This window comes from Mustela nivalis, assembly GCF_964662115.1.
Source record: "Mustela nivalis genome assembly, chromosome: 19".
Taxonomy (NCBI): domain Eukaryota; kingdom Metazoa; phylum Chordata; class Mammalia; order Carnivora; family Mustelidae; genus Mustela; species Mustela nivalis.
The window spans coordinates 17166259-17191961 of NC_139038.1; the positions used below are offsets into that span (position 1 = coordinate 17166259).

Consider the following 25703-nt stretch of genomic DNA (forward strand, 5'->3'; position numbering starts at 1 on the left):
CCCCCGCACATCCCGCCCCCTCTGGGAAGGGAAATGACATTTCCCCATTTCAGCAAGGGGTGGTGAGGAGAGAAGACGAAAGTACAAGCAGGACGGAAAGTGAAACCGGCGCGGCCCCCGGTATAAGACCCCGGCCCGGGAGATGGCTGGCCACACGGGCTGGGCCCCGCTATGGGCCAGATGGCAGGCGACCTTGGCTGGCGTGAGTCCGAAGCCAGGGCTGGGGGTGGAGGGTGGGCAAGCCTGGCGGACACTGGGCAGGGGGTGGGAGGGCTTGATGGGTGTGGACGGGGCGGCTACTGGGCCAAGACTAAGAATACGGGATTCGGTCAACCGGAGAATGGGAATGGGTCTGACATGCATGCGGGTGCAGGAGAGACGGGGGGTGATCGGTCAGCCAGGGCTGGTCGGAGGACAGGATGAGAAAGAGGCGGGCAGGCAGTTGGACCAGGACCAGGACCAAGCGTGTAAATGAAGAGTTCGGTTTGAGTGAATGAGCACAGGACAGTCTGGCTGACAACGGGGGCTGACAGAGAAAGCACAGCAGGAGTTGGCTGGAGTGTGGGGCTGAGGCCAAGGAGTCAGCAGCCTAAGTGGGCCAAGGGTCTGTAGCTTGGAAGGAGATCCGATCCTCTGTGGGTGACTCAAGGAGTCAGAGCCTGGAGCCAGGGCCACAGGAAGAGGAGCAGATAGTAGGGCCACGGTAAGGACCAAGGGCTAGAGAATGGGAATAGAGCCAAGGCCAAAGACCCAGGACTGGGTACAGAGGGTAGGGAGAAGCCCTGGGAAAGGTCTGGACCCCAGAGCTCAGACAGGATGCAGAGTAGGAAATGGCCCAGCTCAGTGCTGGGTGGGCAATAGCCACCAGAGCCTGGGGGCACGCACTTTCCCTCAAAATAGAGCTAAGAGGAACCCCACACCATCGGAAGTCTCTGGGATGACAGAGGGGTCCCTAAGCCAGGGGATCCTGAACACGGGGGTCGCAGGCGCTGCCCCCCACCTCTGGAAGTACATTGGTGAATGGAAGTACCCAGAAACCTCCCTTGGTCTTTATTTATAGGACAATTCGGGGAGCGGAGCCCAGGGGTTAGAGATCAAGATCAGGCAGGGGAGAGGCATGGAGAGGAGGGTGAGCAGGAACAGACTTAGACTTCGAGCCTGGTTTTGGTTTGTGTTTCGAGAATTGTGTAACTCCAGTGATTGCTCGATTTCCTCTCCCCGATGGAGAAACCGCCAGACACCGCCGGCTTCCCGTGGCTCCCACCCGAGCCACCCCTGCTCTTCTTTCCAGGAAACACGGAGCAGGAAGTACTTTCAGAAACCAGCTGGTCTCACTCCCCCATTTTATAGATGGGAGCCTGAGACACAGAGACAGAGGACTTGCTCGAGGGAAGAACCTGGACGAGAAAGAGAGGTTCTGCCTCCCAGTCTGGGCGCTCCTCCTTTTCCTGGCACACCCTGTTCTTCCAACACTGCAGAGTGACCCACCTGCCTTGGCGGTGGCTGGACCAAGCCGTCCCTCTGACTCCCTGGGATAGAGCCTCCGGCACTGCCCGCCCACCCCCGGGGCTCTAGTTCAGGCCATCAGAGCTGCCTGGCTAAGCTCAAGGAATCCTCTGGCAGAACACAGCATGCCCATTGCAGGGGAGGTGGCTGCCTCCTCTAAGTTCCCTGGGGGAAGCACCCAGGCTCTGCGTTCGGGCAGATCTGGAATCCAGTCCTGGTTCCCTCACCCTCTAGCTATTTGAACTTGGGCTGGTCAACTTCACCGAGCCTCATGTTCCTCATCTGCAAAATATAAGAATACGATAGCCCCCGGGTACCACATATAGCTGAGCAAGCTGTTCACTGAAAAAGACATTTAGCCAAGGCAGTTAGTGGGGATCAAGATCCAGCCTGACATCTGCTTGCAAAGGTGGGTGCTCCGTGCAAGGCTGTGTCTGTCTTGGACAAGGGGTAACTTCTTTCCTTTCACACAGAGAGGTCATAGGGTATCCTCAAAAGCTTCCCTCTTATTGATGGCTGTGCGGGGTCAGCGAGACGGCGCACAGGGCTTGCCCAGAGCACAGGCTACAAAGGGCACATGAGTTCTTCTCAAGCTTTGCCCGCATCTGACCCACCACCTCCCCCTCTCTCCAGGGCTCGGCCTTCTGCTGCTCTCCTTGCTCCTGGCTCGAGCTGGTGTCTGGGGATTCCCGAGGCCGCCAGGGAGGTCCCCCCTGAGCCTGCAGGAGTTGCGGAAGGAGTTCAGGGTCAGCCTGCAGCTCGCCAGGAAGCTGCTGTCCGAGGTTCGGACCCACGCCCACCGCTTTGTGAGTCTCCCTGATGCCACCGGTTTCGAGGGTGGGCAAATCCCCACTCCCTCTGGCCCTCACTAACAGACCTTGCCCCACAGGCTGAATCCCACCTGCCAGGAGTGCGCCTGGACCTCCTGCCCCTGGGGGATCAGCTCCCCAACGTCTCCCTGACCTTCCAGGCCTGGCACAGCCTCTCTGTGAGTTGGTGGACGGTGGATTGGGGCAGGAGAGCTGGCAGTAAGGCTGGGCCGGGTGGGTGGAGATGGAAGTCGGGGATCGAACAGAAAATGGATTTGGGAAGGAATCAGATCTGGATGAGGCTGAGTATGTCCTTGGATATAAAGGCTCAGCTGGAAGCAAGGAGTGGTGTGAGAATGAGGTCGTACATACAGAAGAGAGGGAGAGAGGTTTGGGACGAGGAGTGGGGCTAGGGTTGGAAGGAGGCTAGAGACAAGATAAAAACACAAGTGAGGCGATGGATGGTGAAAGGGGGTGGTGAAGAAGGGGTCAGAGCGGGGCTGCGGACAGAGAGCGACAGGACGGTGGAGAGGCGGCTGGGTTGGATCCTCAGCCTGTGAGGCGTGTCTGACCCCTTCCCTTCCTTCCCACAGGACCCAGACCGGCTCTGCTTCCTCTCCAAGATGCTTCGCCCCTTCCATGCCCTCTTGGGAGGCCTGGGGAGCCAGGGGGGCTGGACCAGCTCCGAGAAGATGCAGCTGTGGACCGTGAGGCTGGACCTCCGGGATCTGCAGCGGCATCTACGCTTCCAGGTAGCGTGTTCCCCCACCACCCCGCCTCCTCAACACCCAGAGACCAGCACAAAAAATTGAAGGTCTTTGCTTCCCTTTTAAAAACACAGGTTTGGGTAAGTGTGGACGGAGATGCTCTAGGCCCTCTTTCGGGGGGGCTTGCTCTGTCCCCTGAATCTCTGCCCTCTCTTGGGGTCTTGGTCTGAACAGCCCTGAAGCTCCCAGAATGGCTGTTGGCATCAGCAGCCAACCTGGCTCCCTTCTCCCTCAGCCTCTCACGTCACCAGGCCTTCCGGAACATTCCCAAGGGAAACTGGCATTTTCCTCTTAACAAAAGGAAAATAGGGTCTTCTGGGTGGCTCAGTCGGTGAAGCATCTGCCTTCGGCTCAGGTCATGGTCCCAGGGTCCTGGGATCGAGCCCCACGTCAGGCTCTCGGCTCAGCAGGGAGCCCACTGCTCCCCCTGCTTGTGCTCTCTCTCTCTCCCTCTGAGAAATAAATAAAATCTTAAAAAAAAAAAAAAAAGGAAAATAGAAAATGCAAGCAGCCTAAAAGCTAGCTTCCCACCTCTCTGCCCATTTCCAATCCTAAGATGACCCTTAAGAGAAGAACTTCTGGAATCCCAAGTGCCCAGGGCGATCCTGGATGAAGGTGTCGGCTCCATGAGCAGCAGCAGCGACTTGCTCTACGACTTCCATTTTTTTTTTTTTAAGATTTTATTTATTTATTTGACAGACAGAGATCACAAGCAGGCACAGAGGCAGGCAGAGAGAGAGGGGGAAGCAGGCTCCGTGCTGAGCAGAGAGCCCGATGTGGGGCTCGATCCCAGGACTCTGGGATCATGACCCGAGCCAAATGCAGAGGCTTAACCCACTGAGCCACCAGGCGCCCCTGACTTCCATTTTCTTGAACCAAAAAAACCAGGCAGGACGTGGGAGATGGTGACATAACGGCAGCTCTAAAGGAGAGGCTGTCCGGGGATATCATGCACCTCGCGATCTCTGATGTCACTCTGTACCAGCGGGCACATAAAGGAACAGGGATGCGCTCCGGGGCGCAGCTGGGCTGTTGCCTGACCTGTGGGCATCTCCCCGCAGGAGCTGGCAGCAGGACTCAAGCTCCCCGAGGAGGAGGACAGTGAGGAGCAGAAGGGGAGGCTCGAACGGGCTCCCGGGAGTCCCTCGCAGGTGTCAGCGCAGCCGTCATGGGCCCGACTCCTCTACACCTACCAGCTGCTGCACTCCTTGGAGCTTGTCTTGGCTCGGGCCGTGAGGGACCTGGTCTTGCTCTCCCATGCCGGACACACAGCCCCGGCCTTGGGAGGCTCGGCGTCCCACTCCCGGCCCTGATGGGGTGACTTCTCATCCCTTCACCCTTCAGGACCCGAGGACTGGAGTCTGGGCAACGGGACAGTTCCGGCTCACGGGCCTTAAACGAGGCAGGACTCCACTGGCTCCCCGCCCCAACCCCTCCCCAATAACTTAAGGCCCCTCCGGTCCCTGGCAGATATTTATTTGTTGGATATTTATTTATTGTTTAGGGAAATGATGGTTTATTTATTGTTTCAGAGCCTGCTTGCTGTCCTTGGGTCAGGCCACCACGCGGGGTGCGTAATAAAGCACTCTCTTCCTCCCTTGGCTTCTTCTTTTCAAAGAAGGGGTACCTGACCCCCAACGGACAGGAGTCAGTAGCCTATGGCCACCCTGGGCCTCTTTCTGCTCCTAAATTCTGGGGGCTTCTTCCTCTATTCTGGCTTGCTGGGCTGGTGGTTTCCATGGTGACTAGCAGAGTTGCGAGATTTTGGAAAGCTCAAGGTCTCTGGTGCCCCTCTGTTTCCCATCGCAAATGGAGCTCAGAGGCGCCACGGACCTCCTCCTTCTGGGCCAGTTCCCACCCCCAAGGTTGGCGTGACTGTTCCACAGCTCCCCCGAAGGCCCCCGGGGGGGTCTGGGGAGCAATCAGGGAGGCAAGGCTGCACGGAGACGTGTCGCGCCCCGTCCGTCCTCCAGACGGCCAAGACAGACAGGAGAGGTGCTGAGCACCTGCCGTGAGAGGCGGTCCTGGTGGGCCGCATCGCCGGGTCACGCTCCTCAAGTGCATGGTTCTCACAGGCGTCTGGTTCTGTCTGCTCCGTGAATGACACACCGAAAAGCTGAGGCCCAGAGGCAGAAACAGCGTGTCCAGAGTGGCAGATGGAGAGAGGCGACGCAGGATTCGGCAGTCCTTCTACCCTCACGCGGGGCCAGGCTCCCGGGGGGCTCAGGGGCCCCTCACTGCGGCTTTGGCTGGCCCAGGCGGGCTTGCAATTCCTGCATCATACCCGTGTGTGCAAGGCCAAACCTGCGGACAGAGACAGGGGATGGGCGCTGGCCTCCAGGTGGCCACAGCCTCCTCCGCACCCCGGCCCAGCCACCTCACCCCCCGGGCTTACCCACGTCCCAGGGGCCTTCTCCTGGCTGGCAGCGGGGTCCCTTCAGGCTTTGGGGGGCTAGGTTCTGGGGGCTCCTCTGCTTGGAGAAGTCTCTGCTCCGGGGCTGACAGCTGTTCCTCGGGTGCGGGGCTGGGAGGCAGCTCTTGCCGCTCAGGCCCGCGGGTCCGTCGGGAAGAGGGCCGGGAGCGGCGCAGCGAGGAGTTGCGGGACAGGAGGACGCGGCTCCGGCAGGCGGAGACGTCCAGGAGAGCCCCAGGGAGCAGGGCCTGTGGGGAAAGGGGCACCGGGTACCGCGGGCCAGATGCGAGATTCTGCCCTATCCAGCCCCGGTCCCGCTGGAGCTCTCACCTCACTCCAGAGGCCGCGAGCACCCCCTCCGGCGCTTCCCGCCGTCGCCCCCGTCTCCCTGTGGGGCCCACGCTCGGCCTCTGCAGGCTCCTGGCTTGTTGACTGGTCCTCCGGGCCCTGGACGTCCTCCGGGCCTTCTGGAACAATCTCCTCGGCCTCCGCTCTCAGGCCTTCAGTCTCCTCAGCATCCTCCGCGTCAAGGGGTCCGTCTGCCTCTTCCTCGGGTCGGTGCTCCCCACACCCCCCCTCACTGCCTTGCCCCTGCTCCTTCCCTGGCCATCCCACAGCCTCGTCTTTCAACAGCGTCTGTCCCCCCGGGAGCCCCTCGGCTTCCCTTGTGGTCACGGTCCCCTCTGCCCTCACCACCTGGGAGCCCGAGGTAAAGCCATCCATCCCACAGCCTCCTTCCTCCACTGCAGGCTCCCCGAGCTCCACCCGCTCTCCCCTGGGCTCGCCCTCTCTGGCCCCCAAAGCCTCTGCCTGGGCCCCTCTGCCAGCCACCTCCTCGTCTGCTGAGCCCTCTGGGCCAAGTCCCAGCCGGCCTCGGCGTCCTCCCCGTGTCACCTCCATCAGCTCCACGCCTCCCGGAACCTCCTGTCTCCCTTCGGAGCCCCAAGCTTCCCCAGCCTCTCTTGCCGGCCCTCCCTCCGCCCCCGCGGCCCCTCCGTCCAGAGCTACATCATCCCTTGCTAGCTCAGTGGCCAAAGAACCGGCCCCTGGGTCCTCGCTGTCCTGGAGGCTCAGCGTGGCCTCCTGAAGCCTCCCGTCTCCACCGGGCCTTGGGTCTGCCGCCCAGGGCACCGCGGCCTCCGCCTCCTCATCCTTGGTTTCTCCGGCATCGGACTCTCCCAGGGACTGGCCTGTCCCCGCGTCTACCCCATGTCTTCCACCCAGCCCCTGGCTCTCTGCTCCAAGGGTCTCTCCCTCCTCTGCTCCTATTTCTTGGGCTTTCTTCCCCTCCCCGCCTGCCTCCGGGACACGTGGGAACGGAGACTCTCGGCCAACCTCGGGCTCCTCCGGTGCCCGGCCTCCTGCAACCTCCCCCTCTTCTGCATCGGCTTTTCCCTCCCGGGTGTCCCGTCTCTCTGCGTCCCTTCTCTGGCTCTCCCAGGCCTCTGCCCCACCCAGGCCTCCCATGGTCCCGGGGAATTCCTCCGGGCTCCGTCCCATCTCCTCTTCCCTCAGGGCTGAAGTTTCCCAGAGCTCTTCCTCGGGCTGCTCCGCCAGGGTCTGGGGGCCTGCCACCAGCTCAGGTGCCCGGCCTTCCGTGACTTCATGCTCAGGGTCGCCCCGCCCCGCCCCACTACCCGCCTGTGCTGCTCCGCCTGTCTGAGCCTCCCCATCACTCCTCTCCCCGCTGGACTCCTTCTCAGCACTGCTGGCCCCCGGGGCCCCTTCAAGGTCAGCATCCTCTTCAGGCTCATTTGCCAGGTTGTCCTTGGGCAACGCAGCCTCTGAGACCCGGCAGCCCTTTTCCTCCTCTTTGGCCTTTTCCGCCGCCGCCGCCTCCTCCAGACGGGCTGGAACAGTCCTGATCACTGAGGTTGGCTTCCCCTCAGCGTCTTTCGCTCCTTGATCTTCCTGGACCTCAAAGCCCTCCCTTACCTCCCCCTCTGACCCCTGGCCCTCTGCAGCCTCCGCCCCTGCTCTCTGCTCCGTAGCTGGTTCTTCTGCGTTCTCAGTCCCCTGGACCCGGGTCTGTTTGGGGGAAAAGCTCATCTCAGCCTCTCTGTTCTCACCGGCCTCCTCCTCCTGCTCTCCCCTGGAGGCTTCCCCGAAGGCCCAGGTCTTCCCAGTGCCCTCTGAGGGCTCTTCTCCTGAGACTTCCCCATATTCTGTCATCCTGGCTCCGGAGAGGTCACCCTCCTTTCCAGCTGAGGCTGTCCCGTCCTCCTCCCTGCCTGAGGCTGTCCCGTCCTCCTCCCTGCCTGAGGTTGTCCCATCCTCCTCCCTGCCTGAGGCTGTCCCGTCCTCCTCCCTGACTGAGGTTGTCCCATCCTCCTCCCTGCCTGAGGCTGTCCCGTCCTCCTCCCTGCCTGAGGCTGTCCCATCCTCCTCCCTGCCTGAGGCTGGCCCGTCCTCCTCCCTGCCTGAGACTGTCCCGTCCTCCTCCCTGCCTGAGGCTGTACAGTCCTCCTCCCTGCCTGAGGCTGTCCCGTCCTCCTCCCTGCCTGAGGCTGTCCCGTCCTCCTCCCTGCCTGAGGTTGTCCTGTCCTCACATTCTGTCCCCGACTCCTGTGCTTCCTGTGCCCTTGTGCCTTCACTACCCCTTAGGACCACCATCAGCTCTTCTTCCTGCCTGGCCTGCTTGGCTGCAGACCCCCGGATCTCCTCTGCAGTTGCCTCCTCGGCCGGTTCTAGAGCCTCCCTGCTGTCCCCTGCTACCTTCTGCCCATCGGCACCTTCCACCCCCTCAGGCTCCCTGTGCCAGGTCCACTCTGACTCCGCCTTCCTGGCCACCTCTGGTTTTCTTTCCCTGACCTCTTCCGCCTCCTCCTCCTGTTCCCGGGTTCTTAGTGTCTCCTCTCTCTTCACTTCCTGCTCACTGGGCCCTTGACTCTCCTGGGCTTGGCTGCTGTTGTCTCCACCAGCCTCAGACCCTGCCTCGGACGCCTTTCTGGCCTCTAAGTGGGCCCTTGGTTCCTGGCACCTGGCAACCTTGGCTGCCTCCTGGACCCCAGTGTCTTGCCTCTCTGCCTGAGACCTGTGGGAGCTGCCTCCTTCCCAAGCCCAGGTCTGTTCTGTAGCTGAACTTCCCTCCTGGCGTCTTCCAGCTTCTCTGGGCCCTCTGAGCTCTCCATCCTCCTGGCTCGGGCTGCCTCCAAGGCCCTCCAGGGCCTCCTGGGCTTCCTTCTGTTCAGGTCTCCCTTGCCTTCCCGCAGCCACCTCTCCCAGGTCCTCGGCCGCCCTCTCCGCCTTCCTGTCTGCAGTAGGGACTTCATCTCCCATGAGGTAGGAGACAAAGGAGCTGAGGGACTCCTAGAAGGGAAGGGGGAGGAGACAAAGGCGTTAAGGGGAGCCCCAGCCCTCTCCCTTGGGACCCTGCCCCAGAGGAACTCAGGCCACAGAAGAGGGGTCTGGGCTCTAGGAGGGGAAAGAGAACTGGATTTGCAGAAGGAAGAGGAAAGGGGCTAGATTTGGGGTAGGTGGATGTTGTTTATGGAGGTGGGGGGGATTGAAATCCAGAAACGATCAGGCTAGGAGGCGACCGGATCCTGAGAAAGGGATCGTGAGTATGAGGAGAGTCTCAAAGAAAGGAGGGAAGGTGAGGCCCCAGGGAGCAGGGTGAAATTCTCTGGCATCTCTTTGCCCCTCTCACCAGCGCTCCCCGCAAGGCCTGATGCAGCCCAGGGAGATGTAGCCGGAGGAAATCCATCCTGTCTGTCTCTGTCTGTGTGTCCAGAAAGCTGACAAATGACCGCCCCCACCTACTGAGACAAGGCAGTCTTCCCCAGGGCCCAAGACACTTCCTCTTCCCCTGTGTCTCCCTGACGCACCCCCTATCCAGGCCCTGCCCACCCTCTGCAATGCCCACAGCAGCTCCCAGCCTGGGCTGGGCAATGGGTGTGCATCGCACAGGGGACTCAGGTGCCTATTTGGAGCTGAAGAGCAAGGGGGGAGACCATAAAGAAAAACCTGGGAGCAGGAGACCTCAGAATTGGGGAGGGGAGCGGGGGGAGGGGGCGTGTGGCAAGAGCAGCTCAAGTGACTCAGGTCTTGTATTCACACCTCAGCCATTTCCTGCTCCCCCCAAGCCACAGCCACTCTGTGAGAGGAAGCTGGGGTTTGTGGTTCCTGTTTTGCCTAGGGACAAGGAGTGGGAGTGCAGAGGGGCTGGTAAGAGCTTTGGCTTCTCATTTTAGGGTCATTAATGCTTCCTTAAGGGGAAGAAGGGGCTGGATTGGTGGCTCCAGTGCCCATTCCCTCATCGGTAGTCATTCTTGTGAAACAAAACTTGGCCAAGCTTTGTATTGTGGTTATTTGTGTCTACCGTCCACCTTCCTGTGAGTTCCTCAAAGGCAGAGGCCATGTGTGACATGTTACTGAGTTTGTAAGGTCCCGCATGGGTAGTAGGACCCCATTTTTCACTGGTTGAGTAACCTGGAAAGCAGACCAAAGGGGGCACATTTCAAATAGCAGTCTGAGGACTTGATGGTGAGAAAGAGCTGGCAGAGGTGAGCACCAGCTGGTGGAAGCCCATAGAAGAGATTAGCAGAACGACTCAATGAAGAAAATTCAGGATGCTGCTTTACCACCTAGAGGAAGGTAAGAGAACAATCACTTCTTATTTTGAACTATAGGAAGCGACTTTGATCTACACCTCTTCCCGCAATCCCCTGCCTGATCCCCACTTTCCAAATTTCCAACTAGACAAACCAGATGAGATCACAGAATCGGAATCAGAATCAGAAGCCCTAGAATCCTCTGGTCTAAGCATTCTTGATGCAGGCAGGAGTCCCACCGCAGCCTGCGGAGCCAAGCATGTCTGCCTCTGGTATTCTAGTTCCTACTGTTAACAAGAGTCTGTCCCGCCAGCTTTAGGTCTAACCTTGTATCATTACCAGCAACTTTCCTTTTTTTTGTTTTCTCACGTGTAACACCAGGGGGGGGTCGATATTTCTGGGATATTCTTTGGTTCTGGGATAATTTGGGGAAAGGGATCTCTTTAATGCTTGGGATACTGCCAATAGACAGAAAGTCTCCCGAGAGTTATCTTGATTTTGAGGTCTTGAAGCCGTCTACGGGCGACAGAGAGGAATCAGAGTCCCCCGAAGCGGGCTTTGTTCCCCGCCAGAAACCGGGACTAGAGTAGCCCGGTGGCCATATTTATTTCTGGCAATTGGAGGGCCGGGAAAGGAGCTGAAGCAGCTCGCCGCCATGCCTAGTCCTGGCAAGGAAGGCCAAGCCCTCGCGTCCCGCTGCTCTAACGCGACGGCTCCTCTCGTTGATCCCACCCGCTCCAGGGCTAGAGCAGCGGTTCCAGGGTTCTCCCGGCCCCTCTCTGGCCCCCGTCCCGAGGCTGGGAGAGCCCGAAGCCGAGACACAGAGCGCACCCGGAAGTTGAGGGGGGTGGGACCTCCAAGCACGTGATGAGGGGCCCGGCGGGCGCCGTCACGTGACCCGCCGACCTGCGGCCCCTCCGCGCCGAGCTCGCCGCTGCTCTTAAAGGTACAGACCGCGGAGGCCCCTGCCTTCACGGGGGCCGGGCAGCGTCCCATGGGTGGGGCCGAGTGGGCGTGCGAGGGCGCGAGATGGGCCCCCGGGGTAACGGGGTGGGTCGCCCCGCGCGGGTGCAGCGGGGAAGCCGGAGCCGGGCCCTGCAGCGGGGCGTGGATCCTTCTCCCGTGTCGCAGACCCTCAGCCGCCGGGCTGGAGCCAGCCCTGGACCCTCGCTGACTTGGAACGTGAAGCCATGGGGGGCTGCGCGGGCTCGCGGCGGCGCCTCTCCGACTGCGACGGTGCGTATTCCCGCCCGCGCTCCCGAGAGGGACAGCCTCTGCCCCGCGACCCACCTGACTCGGGGCTGCGGCTCGGGCGCTGGCTCGGCCCCAGGGAGGACGCCCGGGGGGCCCTCGTGCACCGGCGAGTGGGGTGGGGGTCATGCTCTCTCCTTCTCGCCCTGCCAGGGGAGGAGACGGCCCCGGAACCCCGGTCCCCTCTGTTGGACCGGCAGGGCGCCCTTTGGAGGAACGTGATGGGCTTCTGGTGAGTGGCCCGAGGAGTGCAGCAGAAGTAAAAATGGGGTGGGAAGAGTTGGGGAGCAACAGGAGGAAAAAGGGACGAAAGAGCTGAGCTGTAAGAAAGGAGCTGAATTCACAAATATTGACCGAAGCCATTGGTTTGCCCTAAGGCAGCTTGGAAACTTCCAACACTGGACTCAACACTTACCTCCCACCTTCAGGCTTGGACCAGGTCCTCCTGTCGGCTGGGGGACTACTTCATGTTTTCACTCCAAGGAATTCAGACTTTAAATTTGTAAATACATGTATTTTTTTTAGAAGAAAACTTTAAATCACTGCTCTGGACAGGAAGCCAGTGTTTTTCCTAATGCACGTTTTAATAAATGCACCTACACTTTTTTAAAAGGCCGTCCATCTACCTCCTGAAATCATTCCAGTTTTGAGCCTTGGGAAACCCTTCCGGTGCTAACCTGAACCTTGAGGGCTTAGGTGGCGCACTGGGTTGGACGTGTCTTCACGTGTGATTCCGAAAGAGTCCCATCACCTCTCTGAGCCTCTCTCCTTGACAGCAGCAAAATGGGAAGAAAGGCTTCGGAACCACTTCCTGGGCTTGTGAAAAGAGCCCATGAAATCTCTGGCACTGGGCCCAGTTCCTTTCCCATCACTGAGTGCAGCTCTGGGAAATGAGAGTAAGCAAGAAAAGATCCTTCTTATAGGGGTCATAAAGGAGGTATGCTACTTTGGTATCATCCCAAAGCCTGTATTTCTAGCCCTACCACTGAAATGGAAATGGGGCCTGGTGAGAGAGAAGAACAGGCGAGCTGTTGGAAGGCCACAGGAAGGGGAGATTTGGTGCTAGGACTGTGAGCGGATTAAGCCTGGAAGGAGGTTTAAGATCTGTTCTTATATGTCAGTTATATCTCAATAAAACTGATGGGGAAAAAATGCCTATCCTGCTCACTCCAGGCTCCTGGGCCTTTGTAACAACTTCTCCTACGTGGTGATGCTCAGCGCTGCGCATGACATCCTTAGCCACCAGAGGGCATCTGGGAACCAGAGCCATGTAAGTGACCGTCTCTAATGCCACCACCATATTTAGTCCTTATGGGAAGATGGGGGACTCCCCCTAGAGCAGGAACCCCCTTTGAGAAAGTAACGGAATGGGGGTGGCCCAGGGGTGGGGCAAGGGGGCTGAAGTTCCAGCTTCCCAGACCACAGAGCAAGGAAGGGTTTTTAAGCATCGATTGGTGCCACGGATATAAACTCAAAGGTTGGCTGGGTGGGGCCATGGTCTATGAAAGCGCTTCTTAACCGCAGCGCTGTTAATTTTAGGCTGGAGAATTCTTTGTTGTGGGGCTTTCCTGGGCATCGTACAGTGCTTAACAGCACCCCTGTCCTCTACCAGTAGCATACCTCCTGTTCAGTAGTTCAGAGGAGAATGTCTCCAGGCATTGCCAGATGTTCCCTGGGGGGTATAATCACCTCTAGTTAAGAACCTTTTGTCTATGATGAGCTGGAGGCGGGGGTGGGGCTGGGGGGGTGTAAGTGCCAAAGGATTACAGTCACCACCTTGCAAGTTCAAGTCCAACAGGGAATTTGGTCCAAGATCAGCTTTTCTGGAAAGCCATTTTCCCCCTTGGCTGAGTAGCTACAAAGACTTCATAGAATTATCTAAAACGTTGGCATTTACATATTCACGTGTCTGCCTAAGGTAGTTACTTCAAATCCTCAGGTCAAGGGGTGCTCAGGTGGTCCACACATGAGCCCAGCAGGGAAACAAATGAGACCAGGCTCGGAGTCCCAGGGCTTTAAAAAACGGGACGTCCTCCTGGGGGCCTGAGGGGAGTAGGGCGAAGAGGAAAGGGTCCCCGTGGGGGTGTGGCTTAAGCCCACCCGCGTGGATCTCTAAGCGACTCTCCTTTCTCATCCTCCGGAGAGAGGGACGCATTTCCAGACTGGGCATAGAGAGGCCCGCTCCCCGAAACCGGTGTGGCAACCACACCCAGGCCTCCATTAGAAGAAGTCCTTATAAATATATTTACATCAGAGGAAATAAGGTGCTTAGGGAGGATGTGGCTCACTCGCCTACCTGTGCCTTGTTCTAGAATGACAGTAAAAATTTGGAAGCCTCAATTTTTAAAAAACGAAAGCTCCTGAGTGTGTTACCCAACTAGAGCCCATGTACGGGGCCATCTTAGGGCTTTGGGTCCTTAGTTTGAGCTTTGTGCGGTAAGCTTCCCCGGCCCCATTGTGCACATAGAGAAACTGAGGTCCCAAAAGGCCAGTGTTGACCCAAGGCCATCCCTCAAGTCAGGGCTGAGCTGGCACTGGAGCCAGGCCCTTTCTGTGTCACCTCTCTGGGTGAAAGACCTTCCTCTGTCGCCAGGTGAACCCGGACCCACCCCTCACCCCCCACAATAGCTCCTCTCGATTTGACTGCAACTCCGTCTCCACGGCGGTGAGTACCCATCTGGTCCTCCCCACCCCCCGCCCCCTCCCTCAGCACCTGCTGCGGCCGCCACGATCATCATAAATAAGACATTTGCTGAGCCTTTTCTGTGTGTGGCGTCCGTCGGCTCATGTAATCCCCAGCAGTCCTACGAGCTGAGCGCTGTAACCAGCCTCCATTTTTCAGACAAGGGAACTGAAGCTCTTGACACAAAGCTAAGGAGCCCCAGAGCTGGGACTTGAACCCAGACCTATCTGACCTCAGAGCCTGTGTCTGTAGCAGGTGTCGGTCTGCCCTTGGTCACTTGGTTGGGAGGCTTGTCCCTGGGACCATCGGGGCTCTCATTCCGTTCTTCTGTTCCAGGCAGTGCTCCTGGCAGATATCCTCCCCACCCTCGTCATCAAACTGCTGGCTCCCCTGGGTCTGCACCTGCTGCCCTACAGGTCTGAGAGGGGGTGGCCGGCAAAAGGGCAGGCAGGACCCCAAGAGCGGGGCGGCCGTGAGGGCCCAGGCAGTGGCGGGAGGGTCAGGGCGCTGCAGGCAGAGGTTGACCCCCCTCTTCCCTCCCTACCTCTGGCCCTCAGCCCCCGGGTTCTCGTCAGTGGGATTTGTGCTGCCGGAAGCTTCCTCCTGGTTGCGTTTTCTCATTCAGTGGGGACCAGCCTGTGCGGTGAGTGTGAGGTTTTGTGTCAGGTGGGGAACCCAGAGGAGCCGGAACAGCATTGTGGGGTACCCTCCCCCGCTTCGGAGAGGAAGGGGTACCCTCCCCCGCTTCGGAGAGGAAGGGGATTGTTTTTGTAACCCTCAGAAGCCTGCTGGGCCTGTCATGAGGAGGAGATGGGAGACGAGGTCATTTTGGGGGGGGTGGTTGGGGTCAGGGGTCAGGGTGCAGAGACCGGAGGAAAGGGGTGTAGTACACGGAGCTCGAGATGAGCAGAGTCACCAGGACTCCATGACGGGGGGGAGGGAGGGGCGGCCAAGGCGCCCAGGGTGAGTTCTTGCTCCGGTGTCGGTAACTGGGTAGAGAGGGGGTCCCATTCCCTGTGAGAGGCATGTGGGGGGGCGGGTAAGTTCTCCTTCTCCCAGAAGCCCCCCTGTCCAGGGATCTGAGCTGACGCAGGGGAGGCTGTGGCCGGACCCCTCGGGATTGGGGGGACGGCTGAGGCCACGTGTGGCCATCGCCATGCTTGTCCCCCCCCCAGGTGTGGTCTTGGCTAGTATCTCGTCCGGCCTGGGGGAGGTCACCTTCCTCTCGCTCACCGCCTTCTACCCCAGGTAAGCAGGAGGAGCTGGGAGTGGGCGAGAGCAGCCCCGGGTGTGCTGGGAGTGGGCGAGAGCAGCCCCGGGTGCAGGCCTGGGTCCTTCCTCAGCTCTCCCTTTCTTCTCAGGGCTGTGATCTCCTGGTGGTCCTCCGGCACTGGGGGAGCAGGGCTGCTGGGAGCGCTGTCCTATCTGGGCCTCACCCAGGCCGGCCTCTCCCCGCAGCACACCCTGCTGTCCATGCTGGGTGTCCCTGCTTTGCTGCTGGCCAGGTAGGCTGCCTGGGCTGGGCGGATGAGGGAGCCCAGGGGAGAACTAGATCAGGCTCCCAATCTCCAGATCCCAGCAGCCTCGTAAAGAGGGCATGTGGGTTCCGGCCTGGGAGAGGACTGGTTTGAGTTCTGGAGCTGCTGCGTGTTGGCTCTACAGGGTGCGATAGGGTGCCTCACCTCTCCAGCACTCCTTGCTTCCCTGGGGGGAGACGCGCACCTGGCATCCAGTATGGAGTGGATCCCGAGATGAGTGGCTGGCAGGGGGCCGGGGGGGTGGGGTGGACTTTATATTACTGATTTTGAGCCTATTGGGAAAAAATGTTAATTAGCTGGTCAATCCTGTGATTTCACCGATGATTGCTTGGGATGAGGCCGTGTAGAAAAAGTGAATCAATTTCAAAGAAAATCATAAGCAAAAAAAAAAAAAAAATTTATATTAGAGGAGTCTAGACACGGCCGAGTGTAGACATGGTCTCTGTTGGAAGAGACTGAAAGGGGAGAAGTTTGGGCCCAGCACAGAATGAACACGGAATGATCATCAGAGTAACAATGACAAGAAAACAGAGCAGACCTGCTCCGTGTGAGCCAGCAGGCAGAATGGGTGGCATCCGGGCCCCCGGGCAGCAAAAACAAGGAGACAAATCTCAGCTCTAAGGCAGGAAGCACCTTTCTGCAGCCGGAGCTTTCTGGCACAGGATGGGGGTGGGGCTCACAAGGAGTGAGGAAGTGGGGGGGGGCTCCCCTGGGAGGGGGCGGCCCCTCCAGCCCGACAGAGGGCCTTCCGTCTCATCTTCCTCCCGCCGGTTCTAGCTATTTCTGTTTGCTCACACCTCCTGCGCCCCAGGACCCTGGAGGGGAAGAGGAGGCAGAGACCTCTGCTCGGCAGCCTCTGATGGGCAGCGAGGCTCCGGAGTCACAGCCAGGTAGGAGACCCGGGAGTCCCTCGGAGCCATCACTCTGTCCCCAGAGGGGCGGTAGCCTTTCCTCTCTGTGGCGGATGCGGTCGGGAGGGCAGGTGGACAGCAGTGCTGGTTGTGGGAAGAGCCAGTCGCATTCGTCTACTAAAGAGGTACACGCTGGACGCCGGAGTGGCTCAGTCGGTTAAGTGTCTGGTCCTAGAGTGCATTTCAGCCCATCCTCTCAGGTTTGAGGGATCGAGCCCCGCCTTGGGCTCCACACTGAGCGTGGAGTCTGCTTGAGAGTCTCTCTCTCCCTTTACCCCCCCTCACGTTCTCTCTCTCAAAAATAAATAAATCTTTAAAAAAAGTAAAAAGAACTGCTCAGTGAGTACTTACCTTGTGCTGATTTTTTTTTTAAAGATTTTATTTATTTATTTGACAGAGAGAGATCACAAGTAGGCAGAGAGGCAGGCAGAGAGAGAGGAGGAAGCAGGCTCCCTGTGGAGCAGAGAGCCCCATGCAGGGCTCGATCCCAGGACCCTGAGATCATGACCTGAGCCGAAGGCAGAGGCTTTAACCCACGGAGCCCCCCAGGCGCCCCACCATGTGCTGATTGATGAGCGCTGTAGGGACCGGGTGACAGATGAGGAAGGGGGCCCATTCATAAACAAGTAGCTGAATCAGAAAGATGTTATTTTTTAAGTTTCGGTAAGTGCTGGCCAGACAGACAGCAGGGATTGCTGCTAGGAACTAGGGCAGGGGGGGGGATAGAGAAGGGCCCCACCTAGAGACCATGGTCTGTGAAGGCCTTTTGGAGGAGGGGTCATCGGGCTGAATTTTGAGAGACAAGGAGTCAGGTCGTAGGCCAGGGGAACAGCATGGGCTGAGATCCTGAGGTGGGAAGGAGCTTGAATGTTCGAGAAGCAGAAGGAAGGGGCCACTGTGAACTGGGTGGGTTGGAGCTGGATGGCTATCAGACAGTACAAGAGCCATGGAGACGTCCCACCTGATAATCCCCCCCCCCTTTTTAAATCTGGTAAAGTTTACCAATTTAACCATTTTGGGGGGCAGAGGGAGAAAAAAAATCTTAAGTGCAGAGCGCGATGGGGGCTCGATCTCGAGACCCAGAGATCATGATCGGAGTTGAAATCAAGAGTCAGACGGACACTCAAGGGACTGAACCACGCAGGCGCCCCTTAACCATTTTTGGTTGTACAGTCCAGTGGCCTTTGAGTGCATTCACGCTGAGCGTGTGAAGTGGCTGGCCCTTCCCGCCAGCCCCCCCACTGCCGAGTCCGTGTGCCCCACTCACCGGCCCTCCCCTCCCTCCCTGCAGAATCCAGGTCAAACCTCTCCCTTCCGGAAAGGTGGACGGTGTTCAAGGTATGGCTGGGTGGCTCTGGCGCCCCCTGTGGCCGGTGCCCCGCTGCCGGCCGCCTACTTCAACGTCTGCTGCCTCTTGCAGGGCCTGCTGCCCTACATCGTCCCCCTGGTGGTGGTTTACTTCGCGGAGTATTTCATCAATCAGGGGCTGGTGAGTGAGGGCTGCTGGGGGTGCAGGTGGAAGGAGCTGTCGAGGCGGGGCCCTGCAGGTCTCCGACCACCTGCCCTGCCCACTCTTTGCTGCAGTTTGAGCTCCTGTTCTTCCGGAACACGTCCCTGAGTCACGCTCAGCAGTATCGCTGGTAAGAAAGGTGAGGGGGAGGGTGGCCGGACGGGCAGAGGCTTGAAGGGGAGCCCTTGAGGCTAGGGCCTGGGGGTGGCGGCGGCCACGCTGCTAAGGGGCTGCTTCCTCCTCCCTGCCCGCATCGAAGGTACCAGATGCTCTACCAGGCCGGCGTCTTTGTTTCCCGCTCCTCTCTCCGCTGCTGTCACATCCGTTTCACGTGGGTCCTGGCCCTGCTGCAGGTACCGAGCCCAGCCCTCGCTCCGTTCCCACCTTGGCTCCCAGCTTCCCAGACCCCAGGCTTGCTTCCCACTTTTCCAGGAAGTGTGTTGCTCGCCGTCAGGTTCTGAGCGCAGGGACCAGAAGGCCAGCAGGGCTCTGGCTCTGTGTAAAACGTGTGGCCTTGGGAGCCCAGCAAAACCGGGGCGCAAATCCCAGCTTCCGTTCTCTGTAGCTGTGTGATGTCGGGCAGGTCCCTGAACCTGCCTGAGCCGAGATGGCCTCGTCTGTGAACCCGCCACAGCCAGCATCTACTTCTCAGGGTGGTTTGGACACACAGAGATGAGAAGTGTTTTAATCCACTGGGAGCACGCACTTAATCCTTATTTCCACGAGCCTCAGGCAGAGACACAGGCTTTCAAATAGTGTTTCTGTAGATTTAAAAAAAATAGTACCGTTCTTTTATTCTGGGTGGTTTGTTACAACAAAATCAACAGTGTCACAGCCAACAGGTCATTTTACCACAAGGCTGGTGAGCAAAGTTAACTCCGTGTAGTGGAAGTAGCACAGTGTTGAGCGAACACACACCGTTCTGGCCCATGGTCCAACCAAAGTAGCTTCACAGAACCAGCCTTCAAGGTCACGAGTCTGTCGCCCCTGGAAGTTACTGTCAAAATTAACCTTCCTTTGGTCCAGGAAAGCCCTTTTCAATAAACTGAGTCCAGTTCTAGGATAAAAAAGTAGAAACCAAATATAGTTTGCCCTTGACGGTTACGGCAGGACCCTGTGGCTGTCCGTCAGCTTTCTCTCTCTTGGTCTGAGTGGGGACGCCAGCCCAGGGCCTCGGACCCCGAAGGCCCCAAATCATGTCAACAATTCTGAACTCGGAGGTTCTTCATTAGACGCCACTGAAATGCATAGCTTAGGATTTTCCATAGAATGAGAGACTTAGAATCATTGAATTTCATTACAGAAAGCGCCTGGCCACGTGCTACAGACAGATGCATTAGCGGGGTGTCGCCAGTCATATGAGCATTGCTGGGATGTGTGTTTTTGTTTTTTTTTTTTAAGATTTTTTAAATTTTTCTGATGCAGAGAGAGACCACAAGTAGGCAGAGCAGCAGGCAGAGATAGAGGGGGAAGCAAGCTCCTCGCCGAGCAGAGAGCCTGATGCGGGGCTCGATCCCAGGACCCCAAGACCACGACCCGAGCTGAAGGCAGAGGCCTCAACCCACTGAGCCACCCAGGCACCCCGGGGATGTGTTCTTTTAAAGGCAGATCTCTGAGCTCACCTCAGACGTAATGAACTAGAACCTTCGAGGGCAAGGCCTGTGTGGGTCACGTGATTCCCAGTGACCTGTGTGTGCAGTCAGATATGTGCGCCGCCACGGCTCAGGCCTGGGACCCTGGGGTCCTGTGGAGGACTGGGCCCCAGAGGGGAGACCTACTCCCTTGGGTGGGGTCAGAGAGTCCTCCTTAAAGACGCGAGAACGCCGTAGCCAGAGTTTCTCAACCTCGGTGCTGTTGACATTGGGGGTTGGATCGTTCTTTGTTGCGGGGCTGTCCCGTGCACTGCAGAGCTGAGCGGTGTCCGCGGCCTCCACCCACTCCCTCCCCTCCAGCCAGGAACATGTTTAGCCATTGCCAAGTGTCCCCTGAGTGGCAAAAATTACTCCCAGTCGAGAACTGCTCGTCGACACCCATAGTCTCAGTCTGGTAACATAGCGGGGGAGGGGCGGGCCTCTCTCTTCAGGGAACCCTTGGGAGAAGGCGCGAGCGCCCAGGAGCGGGAAGGGTCCTGCTCCAAGCTGAGCCGGGAGCAGTGGGGACCAGGAGATCCCACGCGCGGGAAAGAGAACGGTGTTCCAGGGACGACCTGAGCCAAGGCACGGTTGGGAGAGGGACCTGTGGCATCCAGGGGCCAGGACAGGCTCAGGAGAAGGCCTGCCCCAGATCCCAGGGTCTGGTAGGCCAGTGGGGTGCTGGGATTTCATCCGGGTCTGCCAGCCCTCTCCTCAGCCTCTCCCCGAACCGGGGCCCCTGGGTGGGACCGCAGCCTCTGGTCCCAGGCTCAGCCCTCCCCGCCACCTGCCTCCGCAGTGCCTCAACCTGGCCTTCCTGCTGGTGGACGTGGGGCTGAGCTTCCTGCCCAGCATCTACCTCGTCTTCCTGGTCGTTCTGTATGAGGGGCTTCTCGGAGGTGCCGCCTACGTGAACACCTTCCACCAGATTGCCCTGGAGGTCAGCATGGGCCGGGGGAGGGTTGCGGGGGCGGCTGGGCGTGAGCCTCTCTGGGCAAGGCCTGGGCTGGGGCAGCTAGGACCGGAGCCTCACCCCTGCTTCTGCCCTCCGCAGACGAGTGACGAGCACCGGGAATTTGCCATGGCGGCTGCCTGTATCTCTGACACTTTCGGAATCTCCCTGTCGGGGCTCCTGGCCCTGCCCCTGCACGACTTCCTTTGTAACCTGCCTTGACACTCCGGCTTCTCAGGACACGGGACACACTAATCTGGGCCTGCGCTGACCGGCGGCCGAGTCAGACCACAGGCGCACAGCCCAGAGCTCACCCATGAGCCCTGCCCCAGGCTTGCCTGAGCGGCTGGGGTGCAGACACACGCGGCGGTCCTGTTCTCCTTTGAGCGAGCCGGCAGTGTTCGCCCTCTCCCAGGCTGGCCTTGGGGACTTCCTTCGTGGCGTTACATCCTCAGAATAAATGCCTATTTTATTAATTGACCCCTGTGCCATTTTTCTGCTTGGAAACAAAATGTTCTTTTGTTATATGAGTAATACAAACCCACTTTGAAATACATGCAGGAGAGTATAAAGAAAGCATTTCAGCAGATTTCTACCTGGTCTTTGAGGCTTTACTTATTCATTCACTCATTCATTTATTTCATTCATTCACTGTGTGATGCAGTCTGCATTTATTTTCCTCCAACATGTAAGTTTGCAAACACAGAGGTTGAAAGAATTCCTACAATAAGCACAGGTGTGTGCACCCCTGGGGGCTGCGGGGAGCATTCTGCTACAGTTACTTTATGACACGTAACACTTCATCCAAATGAGTCTCTGATTTTCATAATGTATTTCAAGGTAGGAAGTGGAGTTTAATACCTTCCCTCTTTTTTAAAGATTTTTTTAAAAAGATTTTATTTATTTCTGTGACAGAGATCACAAGTAGGCAGAGAGGCAGGCAGAGTTGGGGTGGGGGGAAGCAGGCTCCCTGCCGAGCAGAGAGCCCGATGCGGGACTCGATCCCAGGACCCTGGGACCATGACCTGAGCCGAAGGCAGAGGCTTTAACCCACTGAGCCACCCAGGTGCCCCTTCTTTTTTAAGATTTTATTTTATTTTTTATTTTTATTTATTTATTTTTTTTATTTTTTTTATTTTTTAAAGATTTATTTATTTGACAGAGAGAAATCACAAGTAGTCGGAGAGGCAGGCAGAGAGAGAGAGGGAAGCAGGCTCCCTGCTGAGCAGAGAGCCCGATGCGGGACTCGATCCCAGGACCCTGAGATCATGACCTGAGCCGAAGGCAGCGGCCTAACCCACTGAGCCACCCAGGTGCCCCTTCTTTTTTAAGATTTTATTTTATTTTTTTATTTTTTATTTTTTAAAAGATCTTATTTATTTGACAGAGAGCACAAGCAGGAGGAGCAGGCAAGGGAGAGGGAGAAGCAGACTCCCCGCTGAGCAGGGATCCGGAGGCCAGGCTTGATCCCAGGACCCCGGGATCGTGACCAGAGCTGAAGGCAGACGTCTAACAGACTGAGCCACCCAGGTGCCTCTCATTGAACAACTTTGAATATAAATCTTTTAAGGGACCCTTGGAATAATGGGTTTGAAATGCTAGTTACATATTTTTTTCCTATGAAGCATTAAAATAAACACAGACAGTCCCTGGCTTACGATGGTTTGACTTAGATTTTTCAACTTTACCGTGGTGTGAAAACAAGGACCTATGGAGCAGAAGCTGTACTTCGAGTTTTGAATTTTGATCTTTTCCCGGTCGGCGACCGGTGCCGTCCTCACTTGTGACGCTAGGCAGGGGCAGCCGACCACAGGTGCCAGCAAGCCCTGCCAGCGCGCGAGTCAACAAGGGACACACAACCCTTCCCTAGCCCTACACGTGTGCCACGATCGGTTCAGTATTCAGTCAGTTACACGAGATACTCCACAGTCTTGTAAAATAGACTCTATTGTAAGATTTATTTATTGTAAAATAAATCTCTGACTTTGCCCAACCGCAGGTGACTGTTAACTGTTCTGAGCACACTGAAGATAAGCTAGGCTAAGCAATGATGTTCGGTAGGTTAGAAGTATTACATGCATTTTCGACTTAAGATAGTTTCAACTTGGGCGCCTGGGTGGCTCAGTGGGTTGAGCCACTGCCTTCGGCTCGGGTCCTGGTCTCAGGGTCCTGGGATCGAGTCCCGCATAGGGCTCTCTGCTCTGCAGGGAGCCTGCTTCCTCCTCTCTCTCTCTCTGCCTGCCTCTCTGCCTACCTGTGATCTCTCTCTGTCAAATAAATAAATAAAATATATATTTTTTAAAAGATAGTTTCAACTTACGATGGATTTATCAGGACATAACCCTTTCGTAAGTTGGGGGGCATCAGTACATAACCTGTGGAGCTCCAAGTGAGCATCCATGTGTGCTCTGAGACTATCCTATTCCAGCCCATCCCTGCCAGTGATGTTTGTAGCCCACATTCAGGGAAATGCTGACATGGTGGTTAATGGCGTGGGCTTTGCAGGCAGAGAAGCCTGGCCTTCAGGTCCCAGCTTTGCCATCCATGAATTCAGGATCTCAGGCAATTATCTTCACTTCTCTGCACCTCAGTTTGCTGGTCGGTCAAATGGAGGTAACAGTAGTACCCACAGGTCACAAGGTGGTTGTGAAGACTACATGAGCCCTTGGGTAGGCGTGGTCAGCCCCCGGTAGATGTCAGCTTTGTCCACGCTATGGCTGGAATCCTGCCTTTCTTTTTATACTGCGTTATGCCAATGGTTCTCAAACTTGAGTGTGCTCCAGAGATCTTGTGAAAATACAGATTTCTGGGCCCAGGCCCAGGACTCTGATTGGGGAAGTATGGTGTGGGGACCAAGAATATGCTCTCCTATTATACACCCAGGCGATGCTGCTAGTGTTACTCTTGGGACCACACGTTGAGAACCATAGAATTGTTTTTCCTTTTTTTTTTTTAATTTCTTTTTTTAAAATGACTTTATTTATTTGAGAGAGAGTACGAGAGATAGCATAAGAGGAGAGAAGGTCAGAGGGAAAAGCAGATTCCCCATGGAGCTGGGAGCCCGACAGTGGGACTCTATCCCAGGACGCTGGGATCATGACCTGAGCTGAAGGCAGTTGCTTAACCAACTGAGCCACCCAGGCACCCCTGTTTTTCCTTTTTAGAACATTCTTTATAGGGACTTATATCTAGATACATAAAGAACTCGTAAACTAAAAAAAAAAAAAGAATCTTTGGGACCCCCAACAGTGGACCCAATTTCAATCTTTTGCGTGTGGATATCCACTTGTTCCAGCACTCTCTGTTGAAAAGACTCCCTCTAGATATGTTTTAGAAAACCAGCTGTTAAGGGGTGCCTGGGTGGCTCAGTGGGTTAAAGCCTCTGCTCTGCCTTTGGCTCAGGTCATGATCTCAGGGTCCTGGGATTGATCTCAGGATTTGAGACTGAGCCCCGCATTGGGCTCTCTGCTCAGCAGGGGGCCTGCTTCCCCCCCCCTCCCCCACCTGCCTCTCTGTCTACTTGTGATCTCTCTCTGTCAAAACAAAACAACAGGGGCGCCTGGGTGGCTCAGTGGGTTAAAGCCTCTGCCTTCGGCTCTGGTCATGATCCCAGGGTCTAAGAATCGAGCCCCACATCAGCTCTCTGCTCGGCAGGGAGCCTGCTTCCTTTCTCTCTCTCTCTCTCTCTCTCTCTGTCAAATAAATAAAATGTTTCAAAACAAAACAAAACAACAAAATTAATGAATTAAAAAATTTTTTTAAAACTCAGCAGTTGAAAATCACTTGACTACAAATGTGTGGATTTATTTCTGGACTCTTAAGTCAGTTCCATTGATCTACATGTTAATTCTTCTTTTTTTAAGATTTTTTTTTTTTAATTTGACAGAGATCACAAGTAGGCAGAGAGGCAGGCAGAGACAGAGTGGGGGGCGGAGCAGGCTCCCCGTGGAGAGGATGATCTTGATCCTAGGACCGAGATGAAGGCAGAGGCTTTAACCCACTGAGCCACCCAGGCGCGCCCCACATGTTAATTATGCTAATACAACACCGCCTTAATTACTGTGGTTTTGTAGTGAGTTTTTGAAATTGAGAAGTGTGAATTCTCTTTGTTCTTCTTCAAGAATGTTTTATAAATTTTAGGGTGAACTTGTCAATCTTTCTACACAGAGGCCAGTTGTAATTTTGATAGAGATTACATTGAACCTATAGATCAGTTTCGGAAGTATTGCCAACTTAACAACATTATCTCCTTTGATCTGTGAACATTGGAGGCCTTTCCTCTTATTTAGATCTTTATTTTCTTCCAAGAATGTTTCCTAGTTTCATAGTATACATTTTTTACTTTTTGTGTTAAATTTATTTCTAAGTATTTTGTTCTTTTTTGGTGCTTTCGTAAGTGGAATATTTTTCTTTTGTTTTTTTTTTTAGAGAGGGGGTAGGGGCAGAGGGAGAAGGAGAAAGAGAATCTTAAGCTGGCTCCACGTCCAATGAGGAGCCTGATGTGGGGCTTGATCGTGAGATCATGACTTGAGCCAAAATCAAGAGTCTTACACTTCACTGACTAAGCGGTCCAGGCACCTCAGTGGAATTGTTTTCTTAATTTCTTTTTTGGATTGGTCTTTATAAATGTATAAAAATACAATTGCTTTTCGTCTATTGATCTTTTACCCTATAACCTTGGCAGACTCATTATTATTTCTGATAGGTTTTCATACATTCCATAGGATTTTCTACACACAAGGTCTGTCCTCTGCAAACTTACGTAATCTAGATATCTTTTATTTAACTTTTTCTGAAATTGCTTGGTTAGAAACTCTAGTACAACCCTGAATAGAAGTTGTGAGAGTAGACTTCCTTGTCTTGTTCCTGATTTTAGGGGAAAAGCTTTCAATCTTTCATCATTAAGTATGATGTTAGCTGTGGATTTTTTGTAGATGTCCAATATATCATATTGAGGAAGTTCCCTTCTGTTCCTAGTTTGTAGTGTGTTTTTATCGTTAAGATGTTTTGCATGTTGCTAAATCATTTTTTTTTCATCTATTGAGATGATCATATGTTTTTTGTCTTTTACTTTATTGGCATGGTGCCTTTCGTTAATTCATTTTCATATGTTAACCCAACTTTGCATTCCTCATAAATCTCACTTGTTCATGGTTTGTGTATCACATTTTCTAGTATT

General features: G+C 56.0%; 3 protein-coding genes across 7 annotated transcripts; 2 read left to right on the forward strand and 1 right to left on the reverse strand.

The window, feature by feature from the left end:
* Positions 1 to 47: 47 nt before the first annotated feature.
* IL27 (interleukin 27) lies at positions 48 to 4678 on the forward strand. Of its 2 annotated transcripts, none has more exons than XM_082714648.1 (5): positions 48 to 202; positions 2140 to 2312; positions 2396 to 2494; positions 2909 to 3067; positions 4144 to 4678. In XM_082714648.1, exons 1-5 carry the CDS (start codon positions 172 to 174, stop codon positions 4393 to 4395), a joined length of 714 nt encoding a protein of 237 aa, XP_082570774.1. In that variant the 5' UTR covers positions 48 to 171; the 3' UTR covers positions 4396 to 4678. The 2 variants fall into 2 exon arrangements, with proteins under 2 accessions (XP_082570774.1, XP_082570775.1); XM_082714649.1 differs by having other exon boundaries at positions 80 to 202; positions 2140 to 2288.
* On the reverse strand, positions 4556 to 10007 carry APOBR (apolipoprotein B receptor). Of its 2 annotated transcripts, none has more exons than XM_082714563.1 (4): positions 9927 to 10007; positions 5826 to 8804; positions 5478 to 5743; positions 4556 to 5386 (listed from the first exon to the last, which is right to left on the reverse strand). In XM_082714563.1, the coding sequence occupies exons 1-4, from the start codon at positions 9951 to 9953 to the stop codon at positions 5317 to 5319; spliced, it is 3342 nt and encodes a 1113-aa protein (XP_082570689.1). In that variant the 5' UTR covers positions 9954 to 10007; the 3' UTR covers positions 4556 to 5316. The 2 variants fall into 2 exon arrangements, with proteins under 2 accessions (XP_082570689.1, XP_082570688.1); XM_082714562.1 differs by lacking the exon at positions 9927 to 10007 and adding an exon at positions 9145 to 9229.
* On the forward strand, positions 9611 to 21004 carry CLN3 (CLN3 lysosomal/endosomal transmembrane protein, battenin). Of its 3 annotated transcripts, none has more exons than XM_082714630.1 (18): positions 9611 to 9662; positions 9966 to 10091; positions 10790 to 10994; positions 11180 to 11284; positions 11453 to 11531; positions 12473 to 12569; positions 13893 to 13964; positions 14319 to 14398; positions 14540 to 14625; positions 15158 to 15230; positions 15344 to 15487; positions 16298 to 16410; positions 17723 to 17769; positions 17852 to 17920; positions 18016 to 18071; positions 18201 to 18294; positions 20372 to 20512; positions 20627 to 21004. In XM_082714630.1, exons 4-18 carry the CDS (start codon positions 11239 to 11241, stop codon positions 20744 to 20746), a joined length of 1317 nt encoding a protein of 438 aa, XP_082570756.1. In that variant the 5' UTR covers positions 9611 to 9662; positions 9966 to 10091; positions 10790 to 10994; positions 11180 to 11238; the 3' UTR covers positions 20747 to 21004. The 3 variants fall into 3 exon arrangements, with proteins under 3 accessions (XP_082570756.1, XP_082570754.1, XP_082570755.1); XM_082714628.1 differs by adding an exon at positions 10197 to 10320 and having other exon boundaries at positions 9612 to 10091; XM_082714629.1 differs by having other exon boundaries at positions 9632 to 10091.
* Positions 21005 to 25703: the final 4699 nt, after the last annotated feature.

Excerpts from the sequence above, each read along its gene's own strand:
- CLN3 (XM_082714630.1), top strand. The coding sequence starts at position 11,239 with ATGGGGGGCTGCGCGGGCTCGCGGCGGCGCCTCTCCGACTGCGACG. Across the intron at positions 17,770-17,851 it reads AAAGGTGGACGGTGTTCAAG|GGCCTGCTGCCCTACATCGT; the intron begins GTATGGCTGGGT and ends TGCCTCTTGCAG. Across the intron at positions 17,921-18,015 it reads ATTTCATCAATCAGGGGCTG|TTTGAGCTCCTGTTCTTCCG; the intron begins GTGAGTGAGGGC and ends TCTTTGCTGCAG.
- APOBR (XM_082714562.1), bottom strand. The coding sequence starts at position 9,201 with ATGGATTTCCTCCGGCTACATCTCCCTGGGCTGCATCAGGCCTTGCGG. Across the intron at positions 5,744-5,825 it reads CTCGCGGCCTCTGGAGTGAG|GCCCTGCTCCCTGGGGCTCT; the intron begins GTGAGAGCTCCA and ends CTTTCCCCACAG. Across the intron at positions 5,387-5,477 it reads AGAAGGCCCCTGGGACGTGG|GTTTGGCCTTGCACACACGG; the intron begins GTAAGCCCGGGG and ends CTCTGTCCGCAG.
- IL27 (XM_082714648.1), top strand. The coding sequence starts at position 172 with ATGGGCCAGATGGCAGGCGACCTTGGCTGGC. Across the intron at positions 2,313-2,395 it reads GGACCCACGCCCACCGCTTT|GCTGAATCCCACCTGCCAGG; the intron begins GTGAGTCTCCCT and ends CTTGCCCCACAG. Across the intron at positions 3,068-4,143 it reads AGCGGCATCTACGCTTCCAG|GAGCTGGCAGCAGGACTCAA; the intron begins GTAGCGTGTTCC and ends ATCTCCCCGCAG.